Here is a 23,065-nt window from a genome sequence, read left to right on the forward strand (position 1 = left end):
AATAATAGAAGGTTTTGGGGTGTACAGGAAAAATGTTACGCAAAATGTATGTAGAGTTACTGTTCTACAGTTTTTTAATTTAAACTTCGGAACTTCTCAAATTAGCACAATTTAAAATTTATACGGGATATTCGTTAAAGGAGAATGTCCACAAGAAATAGTGTAATACGCATGAAGCCCGAAAGTGTCATTTTACATTCCAGGACAGTCGTGGGCGAGTCCAGAAGCCTGAGAATCCATTAAAATAACTCCGGGTGTGACGGGTAAACAATTTTATCTTTAACTCACAGAATGTTGATACACTCTGATAGAAAATCATATTTTATTAAAAGTGTTTGCTGGACTGCACAACAATAAATAATTACGTAGCTTAAAAAAAACCGTCCTTGTGGATGTGTTCTTGACATTTTACAGGTTCTAGAAAACAAAAACCTCGGTGAACCATTTCCGGCTGTCTGTCATCTGACGGTCTGTTGGCTCGTATTTAAAATTACCGTATCACAATTTGTGTAACATTATCAGAGAAATATGTTTATAGTCACTAAAAATAGAATTCGTTACGTTTTCCCAAATTAACGAATGGTGAATTTCATGTTTTCTCCACCTTGTATGGCTTATACAATACAAAAATGTTGGTTCCCCATTTCGATCTGTCTGTCTGTTAGGGATTTCATTATGACATTCTCCGAAACTACTGGACCGATTGTTGTGGAGTTTTGAGTATACTTTAAGACTACCGTAAACGCAACCAAAAGTGCCTTCCAAAAATTTAATGTCAACATTGGTGTTTTCTCAATGCCCGTAATTTTTAACACGGCACGTGCAGATTTTTGTAACAAAAAAAGGTAAAACTGTATAATATTGTACAATTTATCTTAGAAACTACAAAACCGATTATTCTAAAATTTAGTGATAATATTTGAGGTTATCATCAGCCTTAAAGACACCTAACCAAAATGTATTTATTTATCCGCACCAAAATTTTGAAGACGTAGTTAAATAATTTAGTCTATACCTACGTCTGTATTTTAAGATGTGAACCTTGACAAAAAGACAACAAAGTTTGAATAATGAACTTGTATATTTGATCGACCGCAATGGATGTATTTGATTATTTATGTTTCAGGAATGAGGGAACCAATTTTTATTTCCCGAGCGTACTGTAATAGGATCCATGAAGCGAATAGCTACTTTCATACTTTGTAGATGTTTCATGACCCCCTAGAATGCCCCAGACAGATAATCTCCAAAATTACTGGATCGATAAACTCTGTCAACTTGAAATGTGCAAGATGAGTTAGGATGAGGCTGCACGTGTGAGTTCGAATCCCACCCTTCATAGTTGAATTTTTTTAAGACACTGAATTTGTTTGAGTGTTTGACTTCAGGTGGAAGGGAAACTCTGCCTAAATAACTTTGATAGCTTGCAATATAAAAATCAGACGTTATCAAACTCGATTGCAGCGTTTTTTAATACTTTGTGTTAATTGTTATGGTAAATAATTAACAATAAAATAGACTTCGTGATCGAACTGAGTTGCAATGGAGTAGGTAAAAAAAAAATAAAAACGAATTAACCTATTAATTTGTTTGAAATACCGAGTAATTATTATTAATGATTGAAGCAAATTTTTGTTTGTCAATTCACAGTTGTCACTTTTGACATGAGCGCGCCTAATAAACATGATGGGAAGAGGACAGCTAATGGCTTGGTGCCACAAATTCCAATTTGACAATTAGGTCAGGTCAGGTAAGGTCAACTTTTGAGAGTGTTGCCAATTTGACAAAAAAAAACACACAAACATTAATTAACTCCCCTTTTAGTTGTCACAAATGTTAGTACATTTATTTAAATAATAAATCGCATACAGTATAAAATAAAAAAATTATTAAGACAAAAGTGTAAGCAAACAGTGATTTAAACATTCCTGGATTTGTAATTCTAGATTTCAAAATCCTTTCTAAAAAAATCCAAAATACAAAAACTATTTTGCTTACGTCATCAAATATGACCTCAATTGTCACCACATCTTAAGTACAAACTTAATCTTGGCGTCCTAATATCCCTAATATCCAGTAAATTGAATGTTTAATGCATTGTGATAGTGTCTTCATAGATGAAAGAGAAAAAAAAAGTACCATGGTAGCACTAATTGTGAAGGGTTTTTAAACAACACTGAAGCAATTGTACATAAAACCCGTCACTTCGCATATGTACCGGAACTTTTTAATTCCCGAGCGTAAGCTAGTATTGTAAGTATTGTAGATGTGAAAAAGTGGATCTCCCATTTCTGTCTGTCTGTCATTTGTGTATCTGTCGTCTGTAGTCTGTTGGCAATTTTATTAGACAGATAATCTCCGTATACACCAAACTTATTGTTATGAAATTATATAAACTTGCGAGCATTAAAATCGGGCCACTATTCAAATATAGCGTATAGCGTGTTTGGATTGGCCAGCACGTAGCCCGAATATGAATCCTATAGAACATCTGTGGGATAAACTTAAATGAAAAATTAGAAATAGGATTCCGGGTCCTGGGTCACTCCAAGAGCTCAGAATACCCATTGAACAGAATGGGCTAATATCCCGCAAGAAGTTGTCGTCACCTTAATTGAGTCAATGAATAGACGAATGCGCAGGGTTAATAGAGCTAGGGGTGGCAACACCGAATATTAACATCATTTTCTTCTTTAAATTGTTGATTTTGTTAACATAAAAAATCTCGTTATTGAACAATTTTCTTTTTTGCCCAAAAAAGAATATTGCAAAACAATTTCATGGAGTTTTTCGTAGCTATATTTTAAAGACAAACATCTGGTCTTTCTAATGGGTTTTTTAGTTTCTTTAAGTGTAATATACAGGGCTTTTATAGATGATTCTAAGGGCGTAGTTGGCCATGGATTTGAAAAATCCCGCTTCGCTGAAATTATGCCCGCGAATATGCATTATTATGACAGTTCTCACTTGTCACATTAATGTCTAATGTCATTTGTATCCTGTCATTTGAAGTAGTCGCGTTTATTGTTTTAATGTTTTTCAAGTGCGAATTACAGTAATTCTCGTTAATCCAAGCTCAAAACAACAAAACAGTAATTTTCAGGACTCTTGGTGGTTGCGTACGAAAATTTTGTTTTTGTGCTAGGAAGCGAGGACTGTGAAAATGGTTTATTCTGTTGAACAAGACACTTTCATTGTTATGTCTTATTATCGCAATGGGACTTCGTAAACGAAGAGTGGGTACATTCTGTAACCGCTTGTAAGCAAGAATATCTGGCCAAATACTGTGATTTAATAATTCAAGAAACATCGTTGAAGGCCTACATGAGAGATGTAATCTAGAGATTTGTTCGAAATGGCAATATCAGCAAAGAGAAATCTCATAGAAGACTTCATCTGAGGAAATTGTTGATTATTTGAGATGACTTGAACAGAATGATGAACATTTTCAAGATTTACTGTGATGTTTAACGGCGATAAATTTGTTTCTTTTTATCGTAATGAATTAGTTTTATTTTTTAAAAACATAGGAAGCGTTTAGAGAACCAGTTATACACATGTGTGTACTCCATGTGTGATCTTTGTCATGCGTCCTTGGGCACTTGGTACGGATTTCCGTACAGTTAAATCTGAGAGGCGGCACGTTTACATGACCTACTGCGACCCTATAATCATTTATAGAAACCCTGTAGTTCGGTGGAAATTTTGATTCAAAGTCAGATGTGAATAGTGGCCCAATTTCAATGCTCGCAAGTGTACATATTAAATATTATATACAATGATCATAACAAGTTAAAAACAGGCTATTTATTTGTCGACCGTCTTTTGCCACTAAAACGTATGTCTGTATTTACATAGACACGACATGTCAAAAAAATGAGGTTATAACGGGGATGCAAACTTGGACGTACAAACAACTAAATGCAACACGGAAATCCAATCGACAGAAGTAACAGACGTTTCGGTGGCTTTCTACTACTTACGTTCCCGAAAAAAGCACGATCAACTAGTGCCTAGAAGAATTTTTTGATTGCTCATTATAAAACGCTAACCAAAATTTGTCTGATCACGCTCAGTTAAAAAAGTTCGCAAAATAATAAATATGGATTAAATTGAATAAAATAACACACTTCCATAGTTGATGTTTATGAATCTGTCTTGATTTTTTACCCAGACACCGAAAACCGACTTCTCTGAAATCTTGCAAATATCGTAAGGATCGTAATAATCGTTATTGCAAATTCATTACTTATCCCTCCCAAAAACCTTTATGACGTTCATATATATCTTTATTTTATATAACTTATGGGCGTTATGATTTAAAAAAAAATAATTCAGAAAATCAAATTTTACATTTTTGCTAAGAAATTGAAATTGTTTAATTCTACTTCAGGCGAGAGGGAAGTTCTTTCCAAATATCTTTACACCTAGTTTTTTATCATTTTTGTCAGAGATATTGAAGCGACTTTTACGAAATACGGCCACTGAAGTTTTTCTTCGGCAGTCCGTAGATTAAGCGGAGATATGGACGGCATTCATAAATTTGGTCTCTTTTTGTGTAGCACGATTAATGTATTTGTTTATCTCTGATTCTGAACCACAAATAAATAATGTATTTTCTAGAAGAGGTTGGTACTGATTATAGTAGTTTTAATAAAACAGCTTAATTTAGACGTCAATAATTTTTTGGAAAAAAAATCACCTTCGAAAACTAAAACTAAAAAAGATATAAGGGAAATCTTGTTTTCCTTTGATTCCAACGCGTCTAAAACAGTACTTTGAATTGTGTGAATGCTACTTGATAAATAATTCCTCCATTCCGGGTCTACACTATGAATTTTTAAAGAAAACATCTGATATAAATATCAGTTTTAGTAAAATTGAATCGGCGATTAAGAATCGGCTTGTGAAAGGGGAAATTTATTCAGGATAGACAGATACATTCAAGAATCTTATTACCTAGGTCATCATAGAAAACTGGGTTGTCCAATCTGAGAAAGCCAAAACAAACGTCAAAGATAAACACCATGTTGGGAAACTCTTTCTGTGTCCAGTCCGGAAAAAAAATTATATCTTTCAGATCATAATTTGGGTTTGAAAAAATTATGCCGGAATGTCATTTTGCTGCCGTTTCAAAGATAATATTTCCAATATTTTAGATCGTATCACAATAATTGTGGACGAAACAAGGATATCTCATTACAATCCAGAAACACAACAAGCATAGAAAACACACAATGGTTTCCCCTGCACAATTAGCTTCATGTCCAAAATCGATAGGAAAAGTTTCGCACAATTTTTTGGAGGCAAGGGTGGAATAATTATGTCGGACCACTTAGGATAGGGAAAAAATGTAAATGCAAAATAGTACTCCACATTATTAACTATATTACGAGAAAAAAATGCGCAGAAACTTCGTGGAAAAATTTCCAAAGGTGTGCTTTATTTGCACCACAAAGCTTCCGTTCACAAGTCCTTAATTGCGTTACAGAAAAATGATAAAATTAAATTGGCATTGATTGACGGCCCTACTGTTCACCAAATTTAGTACATTAGACTGCTATCTGTTAACTGGATAAAAAAATGAAAGAAATGAAGTGTTCATCGCATAAAGTAGTAATAACGACTGTGGCCAGGTGAATTGCAGAACAAAACAAATTTTTTACGGCTTAGGGTACTCAGTATTTATTCATTATAAGGTATCTGATCAAAAAACCAAAAATATAAGACAATGAAATTGTCGGGAATTATCAGTGACGTACAATGAGTAGGTACGTTTAATGAATTTGAATTATAATTTGAAAACATGAGTGCATAGTTTGTATGTGTGCGACAACGCTCAATTATAAATTATAAGAATCAATCAGTTTTTAACGTCGTCGGTAACTTCATAACAACGTACGTGAGTTTTATTCGGAAAATCCGAACGCTAAAATTGTTTATTTGTTTTAGATGAAAATCCAAAAACAATACAGAGATGTTTTCTACAGCAAGAAAATAAAATATTTTCGTAGGCTCTTCCTCATCTCTGATCACAATTAAATCGAACCGTAACAAAAGAGTCCATTATTAAAATACAGAATAAACCCACTTATCAGTCACGTTATGTTATTATTTACTTAAGCCAATTCCCCCTAGTTACATATTCTCTTGAATAATACCGCATTACTTAACCGTCCATCGGGCCAATCTAGGTATCGATTTCTTAATAAATTTGTTTTCTTGTCAGGCAATACCCGCCAACACCAATCAACAAGTTACGACAAACAAAAACAATTAATTCTACAAGAAAAAGAAACATCCACTCACAACTCCGACCGAAATAACTGCGGCACATATTTATCCAGACGGTAAACACCCGCAAAAAGTGCACTGACTTAGTTACAAATTTACAAAAAGCTGTTTGTTTTACATAAAACGATACGGGCTCGATCCGGTGCAGATAGGCGGAAAATAGAGCGCAAACCGCAAGTTCGAGAATTAATTTACTTTGTTTACTATTCAAATAATCCGGGGATTTCGGTCGTCGCCTCTCATTCGAATTATGGACGAAAAAAAAAGAAAAAATGCAAAAAATGCGAAAAACCGAGTTCGGGCCGCGAAAGTCGTAAATGCGCTCCTGCTGATAAAACCCACGTCATTAATTGTTTTAGACGCTGCCATAAACCTTATCACTGTACTTACTTCATTCTTGAGTTTTCCATGTGTGACACTTTGTGTAAACACTAAAATGTTTCAAAAATATCTCGCGAGATCATAGATGAAGAGCGCGACGCGACGTCACTTCGCTGCGGAACCGGCGAGTTTGGTTGGACAAGCCGAAGAAGCTGTCGTTGTCATGGCAACAGCCGGGCATACCGTGATTTAGCCCTCTGGCGGACGGTAGGCGGCGCAGCGGCGAAATGGTGGAGGCGGCGGGATAGAAGGAATCATTTTGACAAGTTAGTAGAGAACTTTGTTCGGATGGTTTTCTTTCAGTGATTCCAGTTTTTAATCACGGTTGTGTTAGACAAATCGGGTTGGGATTACCTTGTTCATAAAGGGGGCGGCGTTGTTGTACAATTTTCAAAAGGGTTTTTTGAAAGTCGGCTACAGTGCAGTGGAATGTGATAGCGTAGTGGCGTCATAATTTAATCCCGGATTTAATATACACTTTAGGCAATCAACAATACACTTAAACTTTCGTTACCTTAGAGTGCAAGCACAGTATAGATAACAATCAGTAGAGACAGCTCGTGTCGGCGCCTTTGTTCTTTCTGACCCGAATTTTAAGCCGTCATGGGTGGTCGTTGCCTAAACTATTCCTAGATGTCGCCACCCAATTTAAGAAGTATCACTTCATTTACAATTTCAAAAATTGATTCGTACGCAATTTATTGCAAACTGTCTAGTTTGCTCAAATCGTATAATCGTGAATCGCAATAAGAAAAAAGAAAAGTCCATATTTAATTTATAAACACGCTGATTTGTTACAGTTTTTATTTTATTCATAACCACCGTTGTTGTTCGTTTGCGACGACTTTTTAAACAAAAAATGTGTTATGTTTACTATCTTTTCCAAGAATTCCAAACACGAGGGAGAGAATAAGGCGCACAACAGGGATCCGGTATGAAAATTCATCGGACAAAGATTTTACCTTTTATTGTGAAAATTACATTTTTATACTATTTGTACAATTCTACCGGAAAAGCAGTCTTAAACAAGCAAAACTGGCAAAAATATTGCAACAAAACTGCCAAATTTCAAATATTTTAGACGTCAGTTGGGCGCCCTCATTCGGTCATAATGCGAACGACCACCCACGAAAACGGGTCACGAAAAACGGCGAGCCGTCTCTACTGATTGTTATCTATGCTGTGGTGCAAGGTAATTCACGCGTAATAATGAACCTAACCAAGCCGAAGATGCAACCCAAAATACATTTTCATACGTTTAGACGATTTATGCTTCACTTTATCAAAAACACTAAAAATACTCCCTATTTTTTACGTGCAGGGTGTTCAATACATTTTCAGAATGTAATATCTCCATTATTAACAGACTTATTGCAGTGAAATTTTGAATATAAGTTATACAGAACAATCTCTCTCGGAGTTTTTTCAAAAACGGTTTACCATTATCATTCTTTTTAAAAGTTTGGTGAAATTTTTCATCACGTTGTGGTGACCGAATTTAAATCAAAATTTTCGCGCTGAAATTAATTAACAGCGGCGCGAAATCACACTTGAATAATTTGAATTTGAAAGAAAAATAAATTCAATCACAAAAAGAAATCGTTAAACATAGGCAACCAAATATGCGCGTCAGGTTTAATGCATGTAGTTTACCCCAGGCATCAAGGTTGTTCTGCAGGGTTTAGTTATAGCGCTAGGGGAATTTAGTCAGAGGGTTAGTAGAGACAGGGCAGCATGGCGTAGCGTCAGTCTGAATGTGCTTGTGTGGGTGTAAACACGTGGTAAGAGCTAGGTTTAAATTAATTGGTTTGGTAGTTAATAAAATGGGAGGAAGCCTTTATTTAACGACAATCAATCGTAGCCAACGTCACTCAGGTGTCCCAAACCCGCGCGGTGAATCTTTGCGGCCTTTTAATCGGAAAAATGCGGACTTCCGGTCAACGCGAAACACGTGCTGTAAATTTGTTTAATTGTTTGTAAATTCACCAATCAAGTTACGTTTTCTTAATCGTCAGCTAGTGCTAAAACAAGTTAACAATCAGGATTATTTAAATAACCCACGTGCTAGAAGATTTCAGAAAATTCACTTAGTCAGAAAAACACCTTGTTGTTTAATTACGAATAAGTTTCTGGATGCATATACGTAAGTGTTACATTATAACACTTCTAAATTCTTCACGCAAGATTGCTAATAGTTCATGTACGGCAGTTAAACAAGTTCATTATACTGCGAACTGGCGGGAGGGGTCTAAAATGATTTCTTCCCTGACGTGGTTATCATCGTTATTATCATCGTTATTATGATCACATTACTGGGGCTTGTCCTCGCAACGCCATAGATTGATTAATGCATCGAGGCCTGCCCTCACAACGCTACAGATTGATTAATTCATCGAGGCATGCCCTCACAACGCTGCAGATTGATTATTTCATCGAAGTTCGTCCTCGCAACGCTAGAGATTAATAACATCAACGAGGCTTATTACTTCCACCGCTAAAATATATTTCATCGAGGCAATTCCTCGCAAAAAAATTTACATCACCGAGAGGGTTTTTCCCTCGGAGCGATGATTGGATATTTTTGTCTTTGTTTATTATGTGTTTTGTTGGGGTAACCAGTTCGCGGTATTTTAAAGTCTCAAAGTAAATTGTTTTTAACCAACCACTTAGATCATGATATAATTTGACATAATGTAAACTCTTTGTTTGAACCGTTGATAAAGTGTGGCAAATATTAATCTCATGTAACTTTTGTTAACTCTGCAAATTTTCACCTCATACAATATTTCTTTAATTTCACAATTTTAACCTCAGTAATTTTCCTTTGTTGTATAATTTTAATTGAACGTAAATTCCATGCTCTGCAATTTTAACCTAACATAATATTTTTATTCGCACAAGTTTATTTCACACCAGATCTTTTGTTTTTATAAATCTTTGCGATGTTTCGTTTTGTAAATATTTTGTTGATGAATGTTTCCATCGTATAAATTATTTGATGTCCAATTTTAATCTCACATAAGAATTATTTGTTGTTTAAAATTTCACAAGATTGTATGGCGAATTTAAATGTTGTTTATTGCTCGTTGAAACTTTAACATTTGTTCAGTTATTAGAGATTGAACATTTAAAAATGGAATTGAGGTTAAATAACACAGAAAACGTGGCAGAAGCGAAGTGCGGTTCCTAGTCGAGCTGGCGAGATTTATCGTGTCACCTGTACACAGGTGTGGATAGATTCAGGGGCGGCCGCCGATGTGATAACGTTCTAGGCTTCATGCTAGCCTAGATCTACTTGCGGGTGTGGCGACCATAATGGCCTAGTTTCGCGCAGCATGATCGTAATGGGGGTGCGTGCAGGTAGGCTTTGCGATAGATAGAATCACCGTCGTGGGGGGAGAACAGCTCCAGACCGGTAGCCCCAAACTCCGCTTGTGCTAGCACGCCCCGGGGGTACTTTTGTTGTGCTCCTATTAACTGCCGTAACTTTAAGATCTGCGGCCACACGCCCGTAATAACTTGTATATTTGCATCCAGTTACTTCAATTAAGATTTTGCTTTGTTAAATTTGTACCAATGTGTGCCAAAATTATGGTAGTCAACAAGAGAACAAAATTTTAATAAAAACGTTATGCAGTGGGGCGCACAGAAAAAATACCCATAGGTGGCGTTGTAGCACGAGCGGAGTTTGGGGCTCCTCATTCTGGTTTTTCTCCTACCCACGACGGTCATTCTATTCTATCGGCAAGCACTGCCGCCCAGCACCCCTCTATCACGGAGATGCCGTACGAGCAGGCCGTTACGGTCCCAAACTCGTGGTTGGGTCCCGCCTATTGGGACAAGCCGACAGCTTCACGTCATCCCGACCGCCCTTGACTTCTATTCAAGGCCTGCATTCTTTGTGCAGATCGACAAGGAACCGCGCACTCCGCTTTCGCCATGTGTTCCTTTGTTAGTTACGTTAATTCAATTTAAATGTTCAATCTCTATAACTCTGATATTAAACTACGACTGAACAAGTGTTAAAGTTTCAAAAGGAGCAATAAACAACATTTAAATTCGCCATGCACTCACGTGAAATTTTAAACAGCAAAGAATTTTTATCTGAGATTACGATTGAACATCAGGCAATTCATATGATGGAAGCATTAATCAACAAAATATTTAGATGGTAAAAAAGCTACCAAAAATTTATGACAAAATTACATGAGTTTAACATTTGCTCCACTTTATCAACGATTTAAATAAAGAATTTACATGATGCTAAATTATGCCACACTTTATCGACGATTCTAACAAAGAATTTATATGATGCTAAATTATGCCATGATTCAAGAGACTGGTTACTTAAAACAATTAGCTTTGAGAGTTTATATAATGCACTGTCTACAGCTTATCCTAAACAAAACACATGATAAAATAAACACAAAATGCATCCCGCGACAAAAATGTCTCGGTGATGTGATGACGATGACGTGATGATAACTGCCTAAGGGGAAAATTTTAATCCCCTCGACCCTCAGTCCGCGATATTATGAATTCTACCGCACTTTCCACGGTCTTTTTCCCAGAGTGGGACAACGTTAGGTTGAGATATCTGCCGTAAATGAACTATTAGCAATCTTGTGTGAGAAATTATAATATAACACTTAAGTTTAAGCATCCAGAAACCTTATTTACAACTTGATAAATAAAGGATGCACCCTGCCTAAGTGAATTTCGTGAAATCTCCTAGCAAGAATTAGCTACGCTTCCTCCTTTTTTTTAACTACCAAACCAACTAAACTTAACCTAGCCAGCTAACCGCGTGCTTCCGCTCACACATACCAAACAATCGTGACGCGTCATCCCTCTACAAAACAAGAATTTTTTTTTAATTCAAACTAGGTATCTATTCAAATGCGATTTCGTGCTGTTGTTTTTTTTTCTTTCAGCGCAAAATGTTAATTCAAATTTAGTCACCACACATTTCAACCAAAAGTATTTATCTCGTATTTTAGTTACCACAAGTCTATTGTTTCTCTCTTATTAGATTACTTTAATGATGTAGAATAAGATATTGATATACAAAATCAACCACAGAAGATTCAGCAGAATAGTTGATACATAATTTAAGTGCACACGTTGTAGATCTAAGGAAAATAATAAATTTTATTTTATAGTTTATACCTTGTTCTTGATTCATCCAAATAAGATCATCCAGAATACTGCTATTCATAAAAAAGTACCTAATTGTAGAATCTAACTCCGTGCTGTTTATGTAAAATCCTATCCCTAAGATACGACATTCATAGTTTTTTAATAGAAAAAAAAAAAAAAATACATGGAGCTCATATTAACCCTTACAGAGTGTGTGCGTTATTTAACATTAAATTATTATTGGGGAGCGACAAGCTTCAACCTCTTTTATGCAGAATATCATTCCACGTGAATTGTATGCTGCCTACCTTAAAGCTCACTTCACTACGAACAGTATTTTTATTTATTGTCGATTACGTTGAATCGTTCCATTTGGAAAAACTGATCGATAAAATCCCAGTAGAGAATAGCACTTTTCTTTCCCCAGACAGTTACTACGGAAAGCGTTGAAATTCCTTGTAGACTACTTTAGCCACAGTTAAATTATACATTTCCTCCCAAAACTACCACTTCCTGACAATAAAGGCCAGCAGAAAAAGCGAAGTTAGTGTTCTATAGATTGTGAAATACTAAAGTGTAGGTTTCATATTTTCGCCTGTCAAAATGTTTTCCTACTTTTTCCAATTTTTGGTAAAACACTGACACTCGTTTGGAGATTAGAAAGATCAGTGGTCACCTTTCGAGAAACTTGTTGACGTCATCACAAAAAATGTTTTAATAATACCTTTTTTAGCATAAATGGTGTGCCCATTTAGGGTGAGTCTGACGCCGGTGATCATCTGTTACTAAAAAGAAAGACCCTCGGAAATAGTGTTCACACTTTGACGAAGTTAAAAGTTTCAATTTGGTCGCAACGCTCTCAGTGCCAATATTCCCACATTCGTATAAACGTCAGATCAGAGATATTTTTTGTTCTTCTTTGTTGTAGCTATTTAACAAACTACGTTTTGTCGTGACGTTTTTTCTGTTGGTGATTATTGAACTACGCGATATTCATGATGTGTCGATTCTCTGTTAAGAATTTCCTGTGTAAATCTCAACTGAAATGAGTGACGCGCCTTTGAAATGGTGAACGGATGTATATGTTATTTTAATCTTTGAAGTAGAAAGTATCATGGCAGCTTTACGGCAGTTACTAAAATTTAATTAACACAAATAAAATTTATTACACGTAGTTGAGAACACTGATTAGAAGAGGCGGCTAAATATTTGCTTTACTTGATGATGTAGCGGAAAACGATTTCTTTTCATGTTCAGTTTTTTTTGTTACTTACCTGTTTTGAGCAAGACTTTTACCTGGAATTGTGGTTGGTAATACATGCGATGGGGTCGGGTCGAAAAAACGTCCATATTTATTAAATAACTTTAATTTACAAGTGTCCGAGGCACATTAGAACACAAATAATAAATAAAATCATTACAAACATAAAAAAACTATCTTGGAAATACAAATGAATTTCTAAATTTCTACAACAATGATTAATACTACTTTGAAAATATCAATTTTAAAATGATGTACATATCATATTTGTTTTTATTTCACAGCTGGAAATCTGATATCCGAGACGAAGAACGACTTACATCAGCTTTCCAAGAAGTTCATTTCCATACATAAAAATTAAGTACACATCGTATTATCAGAAAATCGGATAAGTTTTTCTTATGTATTGTAATTGACTTCAAAAATTACAATTTGAATTATGAAGTGTGTAAAATTACTTTGGAAAAAGTACTAGAAATGGATGGAATTTTCTCGAACGGTAAAAAATCCGTTACCGATTAATTTTAGACCAACAATTCTGAGTGGAACCCAACAACCAACTATATTAACATAAACGAGTAAAAATCACGCGTAATAAATCATCGTAGAAACTGTCCAGCTTAACACATATTAATCAAATTGTTGATCTAAAATAGGAAAACATTCAACAGTTTTTATAAAATTTCTTAATAAATTCAATACAATTTACAAATAACAGTTGCATGTCCATAATTCACATTTAAAGGGAAAAAAAGTGTCAATTATTGTATCTTTTTTTAGTTGAACACATTTCAGGCAAAAAATCGTAAATACAAAAAATGTGTACACCTAAAATGGACCCTTCATGGTTCTATTTACAATTCGCGTACAACAAAATAGATTGTCTTTTCATTAAGAGGCCCAGTTTTGAAATTCACATGTAGGTAAGACGAACGCCAATCGATCGATAAAACAACTCTCATTAATTACAACGAAAAATAATTGTGCGAAATAAAACAATTGAGCAAATTTGTTTATTGTGGCAACTAAAAACGCTGTAATCTCATAAATGGCATCATCGTTCGCTAAATAAATAAAAGTGACGTCTTAAATTAAAAGGAACTTCTTACCTTAACGCTTAACAATTGCAGGGCAGCACAAAAATCGATGTTAAAACCTATACAGTTTATTTTTTTTTTCTCTTAATAACACTATACAAAAATCAAATCGGTTGACTTAGTTATTTTGCGTTCGGTGGTACACCTGACAGTTTATTTCCCCTAGAAAAAAACAAGTCAATAAAAACCAACACGCACAAACAATCCCCTCACTTCGACTTTCGAGATTTGTGTGCTTTGTTCTCAGAAGCTTGATGGCCGAAACTTTGCTGCACGGGCGGCGGGTGCCGGTAGGGGTTGGGTTGATTTCTGCCAGGAATAATCCTGTTATCAGCTACCAAAAACACTGTTAGCGTCGAGCTTAAACAAAACTTAAGCGACTCACTTGGAAGGACGTAAGGCATACCGTGATATACAGCTGGAGGCGGTATCCTTGGCCTGTCGAAATGCGAGACCTCGCTGGCGGGGGTCGGAGACCGGCTGCTTCTGGCCGTACCGGGAGTGTTCGCGCGAACGTTGCTCATCTGAAGACAAAACTACACATAGAACGGGTTAAGCGAGCAACTTCGCAACAAGCGGGCTAAACGAGCAACGCTTCCTTACCTGTCTCAGCAGCATTGGCGGCACGGGAAAGCCGGGTCCGTAGCCGTACTGGTTCGGAGGCGTCTCCGGCGGCGTCCTGTACATGCCGGCGTTCTGGGGACAGTACCCCGCCACTACCGTTGCTGCCGGCGAATTCGTCCCGGTACTACTCTGGCTCGAACCTAACACGAACCCCTTCGGCCCGCTTCCGAACTTGCCACCCTTCGGCGTGCACGCCTTCTGTTGCCTGACATCGAAATGTGGTGGCGACGTCATTTTATTCATGACGTAATTCGGATGGTTCGGAGCTTGGTTCTGCATGAAACTCAACTGAGACATGTTCTGCGTCAACTGCATCACGTTCTGGTGGTTCTGTTCCTGCACGTGACTAGAAAACTGCGTGTGAGAGATCGACGACGTGCAACTGTTGGGGGTGGAAGTGTTGTGAGGGTAGGGTGGTAGGGGCTGAGAGGGGTACATGGGGCTGGAATAGATGGGGTTTTGCGCGTAGACGATGTTAGGCTGGTTGGGGTACATGACGGGGGGGTTGGATTGGCTGGGTTGCGTAGAGTAGACGAGCTGGACGGGCTGTTGGGAGTAGACTGGGACTAGATCGGTGCTAGGAGGTGGCGGAGGTGCTTGGTTCGGCGGGGGGAGGTAGTTCTGAGGGAATGAAGACATGTAGTTCGTTTGGTTCGGCGGGTGGACGGGAAACCGTTGCGGTGGAGTGGGATTCGAACTGGGAGCATTCTGGAAATACGTGATGGGTTGCTGGTTCCAATATGACGGCGGGGGTTGCTGATATGTAAGGGTCTGAGGGGCCGGGGTGCCGTCGTAGTAGCTGCCGCTCATCTCGTTCATCGGTTGGGGGTCCTTACGGGTAAAATCGACAATTAGTTGTAAAGATCTGCGATATCACACTCTCGTTCTTACCATTCTCCCCTCGAAGTGAGGCGATATCGGCACGCTGTACGGTGTCGTGTATACGATGCACGGCTGTTGGTAATATTGCACGTTCTCGTGGGTTGGGGGCGGCGCGTACCCGGGCCCATACACCGGATACTGTTGCTGTCCCATGGACATACCGTCGCCCATTCCTGGTACGAACTGGAAACTTCTCTGCTGCGGGACATGCGGTAAAGGCGGGGAATAAGGCAAACTAGGACTTGTCGAACTGTTGGTCAAATGCGACTTATGACTAGGCGAAAGTTTAGAAGATCGTTTCTTCGGCGACGCTTGCGGCGAGATCTTCTTCGGTGAAGGCGGCGGCTTAGAGGCGTTACTGACGAACCCCGGCGGCGGATTGTTGGGGTCGTAGTGATAAAGAGACCCATCCTCGTTCTTAATGGGTTCTCCGGTTTGCGGATTTATGATAATACTGCCTTTCGGTACTCTCTGGATGTCCGTGACGGCCCAAACTATACGCGAATCGCTCGATTCTTTATCGTGGGCTAGCTCGTCCTGGCGGCCCGACTCGATGATCTGGTTGGGGGTGGACGTGGGGGAAGGGGTTATAGATTCGGACATTTGCGACTGTGACTTGTAGCCTGAGCTGGAGGGGCTCAAGCGCCACGAGACCGAACTGGCTCCAGAATCTAGGAAGAAACGGAATACTGAAAGAGGTTCCGGCGGGTGATAAAATTGAAAAAGCAACAAAAAAGAAAAACAATCACCTAGTGCCAACAGTCTTTCCTCGACTACCACAAAGTTCGCTAAGAATCTCTGTGTGTTTGGGTGTATCAAGGACTGACCTTGTTTTGTTAAAAGTCTGGGGCCGGCGCTGTGGGTCGACACCACGCTGTCGCCTCGGTTCAGGACCCCCGCATACCCGCCGAAGCTGTAGCTTTTGGCGACGTAAGGTCTCGAAGTCTCGCCGGCTTCCTCGGACAGAACCTGCGGAACAACTCAAGGGTTAAACGCTCCCACCGCATGATCGACTACCGACTTTAGTTAACTTCCCCAGCCGCCTTCCGTGCTCGGGCAACTGCAGCCTGAACCTGGACGAATTATCGCTGTCGGTACTCGACCAAGGCATCTCGGCCCACTCGAAATCCTCATTCGACCCATCCTGCATCTGACGCAACAAACACAACTCCTATTAAAATACGTAAATATGCACCTCGACACAACATTCACTTCAATACAATACCTCTCTATTAAAAATTCTTCTCCTTACTTTAGCATACTCTTCTTCCCGCTCTTCGAAGCTCTTGCTGCGCCGGTTCTCCAGCGAGTATTGCCTATCTGGGGACTTGAAGCCGTAGTCTTCGACGCTGTTCGAGTCCCTTTTGAGTATCGAGCGTCTCGGCTCTTCGCTGAACACGACGTCCCCCTTTATATGCTCCTTGAAGCTTACTTCGGGAATTCGGGTGTTCTTCGTCTTGTTCACGACGACGCATTTACCGGAGGATTCGATATTGTGGTCCATGCCGAAGTAAGCCGCGCACCGATGAACGAGCATCCGCTGGTAGCTCGACATCGGAGGAAATTTGTAGTGAGTTTTACTGGAAAGTCTGCGATTAGGAACTTTTGGCTTCCTTCCGCGCGAGCTGATTAGCAGCGGAGAAGTCGTCGAAGGCAACGCAGCGGCGAAACACACTTTAGCAAAATGTAAAGTTTAAATTTTAAAGTTCGATCATTTCTAGCGATCCATGTTATAAAGAGTAGCCTGCTAAAGATTTTGGACCTTTGCAGAAACCATTTAATGTCGTTTTGGAGTGTGACTAGGACGAATTAACGATGACAAGTAACCAAATATAAAGTTTAAATTTTCAACTTTGGCTAGGTATAGCCAAAAGTGATGTAATTTCTTAGGTTCCTCATATAACACGGAATGTGATAAAGCTTTTGGCCTGAGCGAGAACGAGAAAGCTCAAATCAAGATTATTTTTAATTGATAAAAATACGAGTTAGATAAAAAAGTTCAAGTACCAAAATATAAATAAACAATTTAAAGTTTAGATTTTCCAATTTGGTAGGTAAATGCAATTTCCTAGTTCTTCACTACAAGACGTGATAAAGATTTCCGGCCTCCTAAGAAATGAACTAATGACGTTCTTAACCTTTTATTGATGAAGACTGGGGCAGACCATGTTAAACTAAATTTATTTTTAAATAATAAAAGTGAGACGAACGGACCTACGCAACTAAGAATTGTTAGATAAGGAAATTCATTACAGTACGACCAAGTAACAAATTGGCCCATTTCCTGGAAATAATTCATGTTATTGCTGTCGCAGCGTAAACATCGTCACCGGCTCTTTTCACGTCAAAGTAAAAAAAAAAGTATAAATCGCATCAGATAATTCTGGCTTTTACAAAAGAAAAAAAGAAAAAAAAAAAGCTAGCGTGCCTTCGGACAATTTCCCCACGCCATCGACTCAACTTTGACATATCATTCAACGACTACGCCGCTTACGTTTTATCTTTGGCAAGACTGACTAGTTCCTGTTCGATTCTCAGCATGAACGCTCTATCTTTAGCATTTCTGTTAATAGTCTCAGGTATAAACACTTCGAGATCAGCACCTGACGTATCCGTGTATTGTTCCGAACTACTATCTGCAAGAGACTCCTCGTTACCAACCCAGTAAATCCAAAAAAAACCGAAACCCAAACCTCTAGATAAGCATGGCGAGTTAGACGAGCTTCCCTCGAAGCTCCCTTGCGACGAGCTTTGCTGCCTTAGCTTGTTCCTCGCGTTCACCCTGTTCACCGTCAACGTGTTTGAGCTCTGCACGTTATTATTGACGTTCGTGAGATTATTGTTGAAGTTCCGCTCTTGGCTCCGGCACTTAGCGCAGTTTTGATTCGAACAATCGCAAATGATCTTCTTCCTACTGTTATGACTAGCTGTTTCCCTCCTCGCGTCCTTCTCCAGGTTCTGCCTGTTCAGCCTGTTGAGGTACTTCGGGCTCGAAACGTCGTCGCCCCCCTCCGACCGCTCGTGCTGGGGGGAGTTCTGGGGGGAACCGCGCGCCGTGGGCGACGGCACGAGAGTAGAGGTGGGGGAGGCGCATGCGGGGGACAGCGGTGGAGTGTTGACTTGGCTAAGCGAGGGGCTTAAGACGACGACGGGGTTGCCGGAAGGGGAGGTGCGCGCCGGAGACGTTTCGGTGGAAGGGATGACCTTGATGCTGGGGGAGATCAGACGGGAGGGGGAGGATTCGCGCGGAGGGGAGGCTTCTTCGCGGATGGCGTGACTTCGAACCAAAACTTTTAATTTAGAATTGTGCTAAAAGGACAGCGTTAGTTGGGGCAGTTAAAGGTGGGCGGCTTACTCGTCCTCGAGAGGATGGAGATGATTTTTCTTCATTTTCGATATTCATTGTCGTGTATCCCCTCTGTTGCATTGTGTTAACTGCCTCGAAGTACGTGGTAACTGGAGAATTGGTGGGATTTTGATTACGGATTTTTTGGTGACGGGTACTTACCTACACATTTCAGTTTCCATTGTTTGAATTTTCGATGGGGTTATTTATCTGAAAAAAAAAAGAAAAACAATTGTCAATTTACGGTAAATGACATATTATATGCTATGATATTTCAATAAACAAATATTATAGAAAACAATAAAAAATCTAAGCATCGTAAGTTTATCGACAATCATAATCATACAATTAATATTATAACAAAATGAGAAAAACCAGGAGACAAGTGTAGCAACTTTACAATGGAAACAAAACTACACATAAAGTGTTTGTTTGTTTTTATAATACGTAATAGCTTCTGATTTAATAAAATACAAAAATTATGTGGGTGAAGTGGGCACATCACCAGCGAAACAAAATTAGCACAATTGGATTATTTCTTACGTTACAGAAAAAGAAACAAAATGAGACGAGAAACAGAGAGCTTCAATTAAAAATTTATCATTAATTCATTACTAATAATTTTAAATGCATTATCTTATTAATACAATCTGAGTTCTGAAACAACACTTTAGTTCAGATCAGGTCAAGTCAAATCTGGTCGAGTCAGGCCAGATCAGGTCAAATCAGCTCAAATTAGGTCAGGTCCTGAAATAGTAAGTCAGCCAAAACTTTAATCGACTGGCTGAATTTGTACAATAAAAGACTATCACGCGTAATCATAATATAGTACCAGCATCTGCATTGAACACTCTAGAGTTAAAAATCTCAAAGAAGAAATGTAAGAATCAAACTTTTATATTTTAGCAAACAACGTATGCTGTTTAAATTTTGAAATGCTTTTTTGCAGTTCCTGGTACATTAAGTTTAAATAAATATGTTTTAATCAAAAATTTATTATGCTTATGACTACTTTAAAATGTCTGCAATCCTTCAAAACATTTGGTTTTGCAGTTCCTGTTTAGACAATAAAATAAATTTATTCTGTCATTCATTATTTTGAATCACCCTGTATAAGCAATTTTAAAAATATTAATGCAATGATAAATCATATGTATAGACTCCTCATATTTTGTACACTTTGGACAGGAAGGCGGCCGGATTTATTCGGCAACATTTTGAGATGACGTTATAAGTTTTTTATGGGGAAGAGGATAAACAAATATATTTTGATTACAAATTTACCATGCTTACGATAACTTAAAAACGTCTGAAAGATTTCAAAGCATTCGGTCTGGCAGATTCAAAATTAAATTGCAAAATGTTGCAACACGATGTTTACTTTTTTCAAAAATCTGAATGTCTTGGCTAAAAACTCAACATGGATTCATAAACTACACGTGCAGGTGTATCTATTTTATACAATTTAAAACCCATTTACTATATACAATTTTGACATGTCATAATATTGTTGGTGGGGATGATTGGACAAAATTTGGTCAGCGTTTTACCACCTACACGGTATTCATAATACACATGTAAAATTTTATAACAATCCGTCCGGTATTTTCGGAAATTACCTGTCTAACAAAAATCGACACAGATTGCGGACGGACAGACAGACGGAAACGGGCGACTTATTTTTTCGTATTCTAGGGGTTATGACCCATCGAGATAAACCGATAAACTCGATTGCAATACTTCCTTTTCCTTAGCTTAGGGAAATAAAAATTAAAAGAAAATTTCAATTATATTTTAAGCTATGATTAAATTAATTCATAATGAGAGGAGAAATCTAAAGATAGTCTTTTACTTGTTAACAGAATTTATCCACAGAAGCAGAAAAACAAAAATTCGGTGCAAAATTCATAAACGATTTATTCTTGTATTGTAGGTGCTTTTAACATATTGGCAACACCGCGAGTACGTAGGAAAAGAATTATTAATGGGTTTTCGGTGGTGCCAACTAAAAGTGAACTACACAGCATATTATAAACTGCTATTTTTGTGAGATCAACAATGCATATTATTAAAAGTTACATATTTTAAGGTAGTGTTTCCCTTACTTCTCGTGCATAATTAGTAATAATGATTAATGAAATAAGTCTTCTCATTCACGCATATTTGACACGTTGTGTGTAAATAGTTTAAAAATATACAACATCAAAGAAGTCAAAGAAGTCCATTATTTAGGTTCTACAATAAATTGAAAATTTTCTTCCCACAAATTTGATAGTATAACAAATTTCAAGGGAATCTAATTCGAGAAAAAATGACGATCTTACAGTATATACCTAAAATTTCAAAGCAATCGGTTCGGTAGTTCCAGAGATATGAGTCTAATAGCGAATTGTCAGTGGAGAACATCAGCCACAGTACGTCACCACTCTCTGACTACTAATAATTGCCGTCATCGAACTGTAGTTAGAAAAAAGTTAAATAAATATATCGAGCTAGAAGTGTCATTTATACGTGCTTAAAGCATGTTTACACTGCTAAAAGCGTTTTAAAAAATAAATGAAAAGGTAGATTGGTGTTTGTTTTAATCAAAAAATAAAAAATATATATAAAAAAAAACATGCAGACTAGCTATATGACGACAGAAATAGACAAACCCTTTCGTGTGTATTTTAGTGGTATAATACAAATGATACTTTGAATCACGATTTTAAAAACTATGAATGTCAGTTCGCGAAATCAAATGAGTTATGTACATACTTACAAATTATAAAAAAAACATAATACGCAAACATTAGAAATTTTACATTTCAGAGTCACTCACTATTTTGATTCTGTTAGCCAAGTATTTCGCTTATTGTTTTATATTTTTTTATTTCTGAACCTATGCATTTGAAAATGCTCTAAAATTTATTTTTCGTTCGTTATTAATAGCCTCCAAAAGTTATTTAAGCGGCACTTCCGTCGCCTCTGAAACATTATTAAACACGTTCAGTTTGTTAGATTAAATAAATTATAAAAGTTGATTTCGTAGATTTTATTTTTATGAGGACCTTACCTACCAAAAACAAATACGGATGTATTAATCAATCGCACTTACCAAAGCACATTATTTTGTAAAATTTAAATAGGATTTAATCCGCAAAATTCCGAATTGACGTCATTAAACTGGTGGTGGGGATGAAAAAACAAATTTCGATTAGAAATAGTTTCGCAGATTACCGCCTAAATCGATAACAGATAGACACATGGAAATCTAAAACCGATTTTAACTAAAAGAAATAAAAAAAGGCAAAACGCTCAGATACCCCGGAATTTCAACACCGAAAATTTCGCCTAATCTAATAATAATAAACGTACCGCCCCGCCGCCGCCGGATCTCGCCTCCGCGCACCGCAAATTCGCCGAAAGCGCGAAAAAAGCGCGTTCCATGTAAACGATAATCTCCTCATCCCCTGCGATACTCGAACGGCGATCGAAGCCCCATCAAAAAAACTTCCGGATGTACCGCCGCTGATCCTGCTCCGAAAACGAGCTATCGATCTGGCACACTGTCCCATATTCGTGCCCCGACGTTTCGTCCCTCATTCACTCGGATGGATGTTTTCCAGCGGCTGCTGTCTCCGTGGGGGTCGGATGTCACAATAACATCGTATCGGAAAAACACGTTCCGCTTTTCATTATTCGATCGTTTCAGCGGCTCTAAAACCCTGTAACCTTTGGAATTTAGCGAAATATCAAACGGCGTGATCTTTCACTTTACAATGCCGCGGCAACCTTACGACGGGGGAATTATTGTGTTTTATGAGTAGGTGTTGAATTGTGAAACCGGCGCATCCACCATTTGTGATGCGTGGAGCGAGATTTAAAGACGCGAAGAGAGTGTGGGCGGCCGCAAATTGCTTGTGGTTATGGTGGAAAAAAGGACCGTAATTAATTTAGAAATTTATACGAGGTGGATAAAAAAAGGATTATCCAGGACAAAAATGGAGAAGAAAATTTAACCAAAGTTAATTAGCTACAAGTTTTGTTCACGAAAATGAT

At 37.9% G+C, this 23,065-nt stretch overlaps 2 protein-coding genes across 18 annotated transcripts in view; both read right to left on the bottom strand.

The window, feature by feature from the left end:
* Dgk (Diacyl glycerol kinase) overlaps positions 1-6,803 on the bottom strand; it is a 218,231-nt gene extending 211,428 nt beyond the window's left edge. For both annotated transcript variants that reach the window (XM_064062543.1, XM_064062542.1), the window contains exon 1: positions 6,685-6,803. The gene's annotated coding sequence lies outside the window, so the exon portion shown is untranslated. The remainder of the gene's footprint in view (positions 1-6,684) is intronic.
* Positions 6,804-13,165: 6,362 nt separating this feature from the next.
* The window catches only part of LOC135134041 (cAMP-regulated phosphoprotein 21), a 79,510-nt gene continuing 69,610 nt past the window's right edge, over positions 13,166-23,065 (bottom strand). For 6 of the 16 annotated variants that reach the window (XM_064062611.1, XM_064062610.1, XM_064062608.1 and 3 more), the window contains 12 exons: positions 19,191-19,234; positions 19,034-19,134; positions 18,372-18,987; positions 18,173-18,314; positions 16,904-17,258; positions 16,700-16,849; positions 16,428-16,647; positions 15,688-16,367; positions 14,776-15,627; positions 14,558-14,708; positions 14,386-14,506; positions 13,166-14,334 (listed from right to left, as the gene is read on the bottom strand). In XM_064062611.1, coding sequence (XP_063918681.1) covers positions 14,295-14,334; positions 14,386-14,506; positions 14,558-14,708; positions 14,776-15,627; positions 15,688-16,367; positions 16,428-16,647; positions 16,700-16,849; positions 16,904-17,258; positions 18,173-18,314; positions 18,372-18,987; positions 19,034-19,134; positions 19,191-19,206 — 3,444 coding nt within the window. In that variant the 5' untranslated portion in view covers positions 19,207-19,234 and the 3' untranslated portion in view covers positions 13,166-14,294. Of the gene's footprint in view, positions 14,335-14,385; positions 14,507-14,557; positions 14,709-14,775; positions 15,628-15,687; positions 16,368-16,427; positions 16,648-16,699; positions 16,850-16,903; positions 17,259-18,172; positions 18,315-18,371; positions 18,988-19,033; positions 19,135-19,186; positions 19,235-23,065 lie in introns of all 16 variants that reach the window. The other 10 variants (XM_064062619.1, XM_064062618.1, XM_064062617.1 and 7 more) reach the window with 7 other exon arrangements.

The sequence above is a fragment of the Zophobas morio genome, unplaced genomic scaffold (genome assembly GCF_036711695.1).
Source record: "Zophobas morio isolate AGI-343-1 ecotype UQ-CSIRO unplaced genomic scaffold, CSIRO_AGI_Zmor_V1 ptg000023l, whole genome shotgun sequence".
In the NCBI taxonomy this organism is placed as follows: Eukaryota; Metazoa; Arthropoda; class Insecta; order Coleoptera; family Tenebrionidae; genus Zophobas; species Zophobas morio.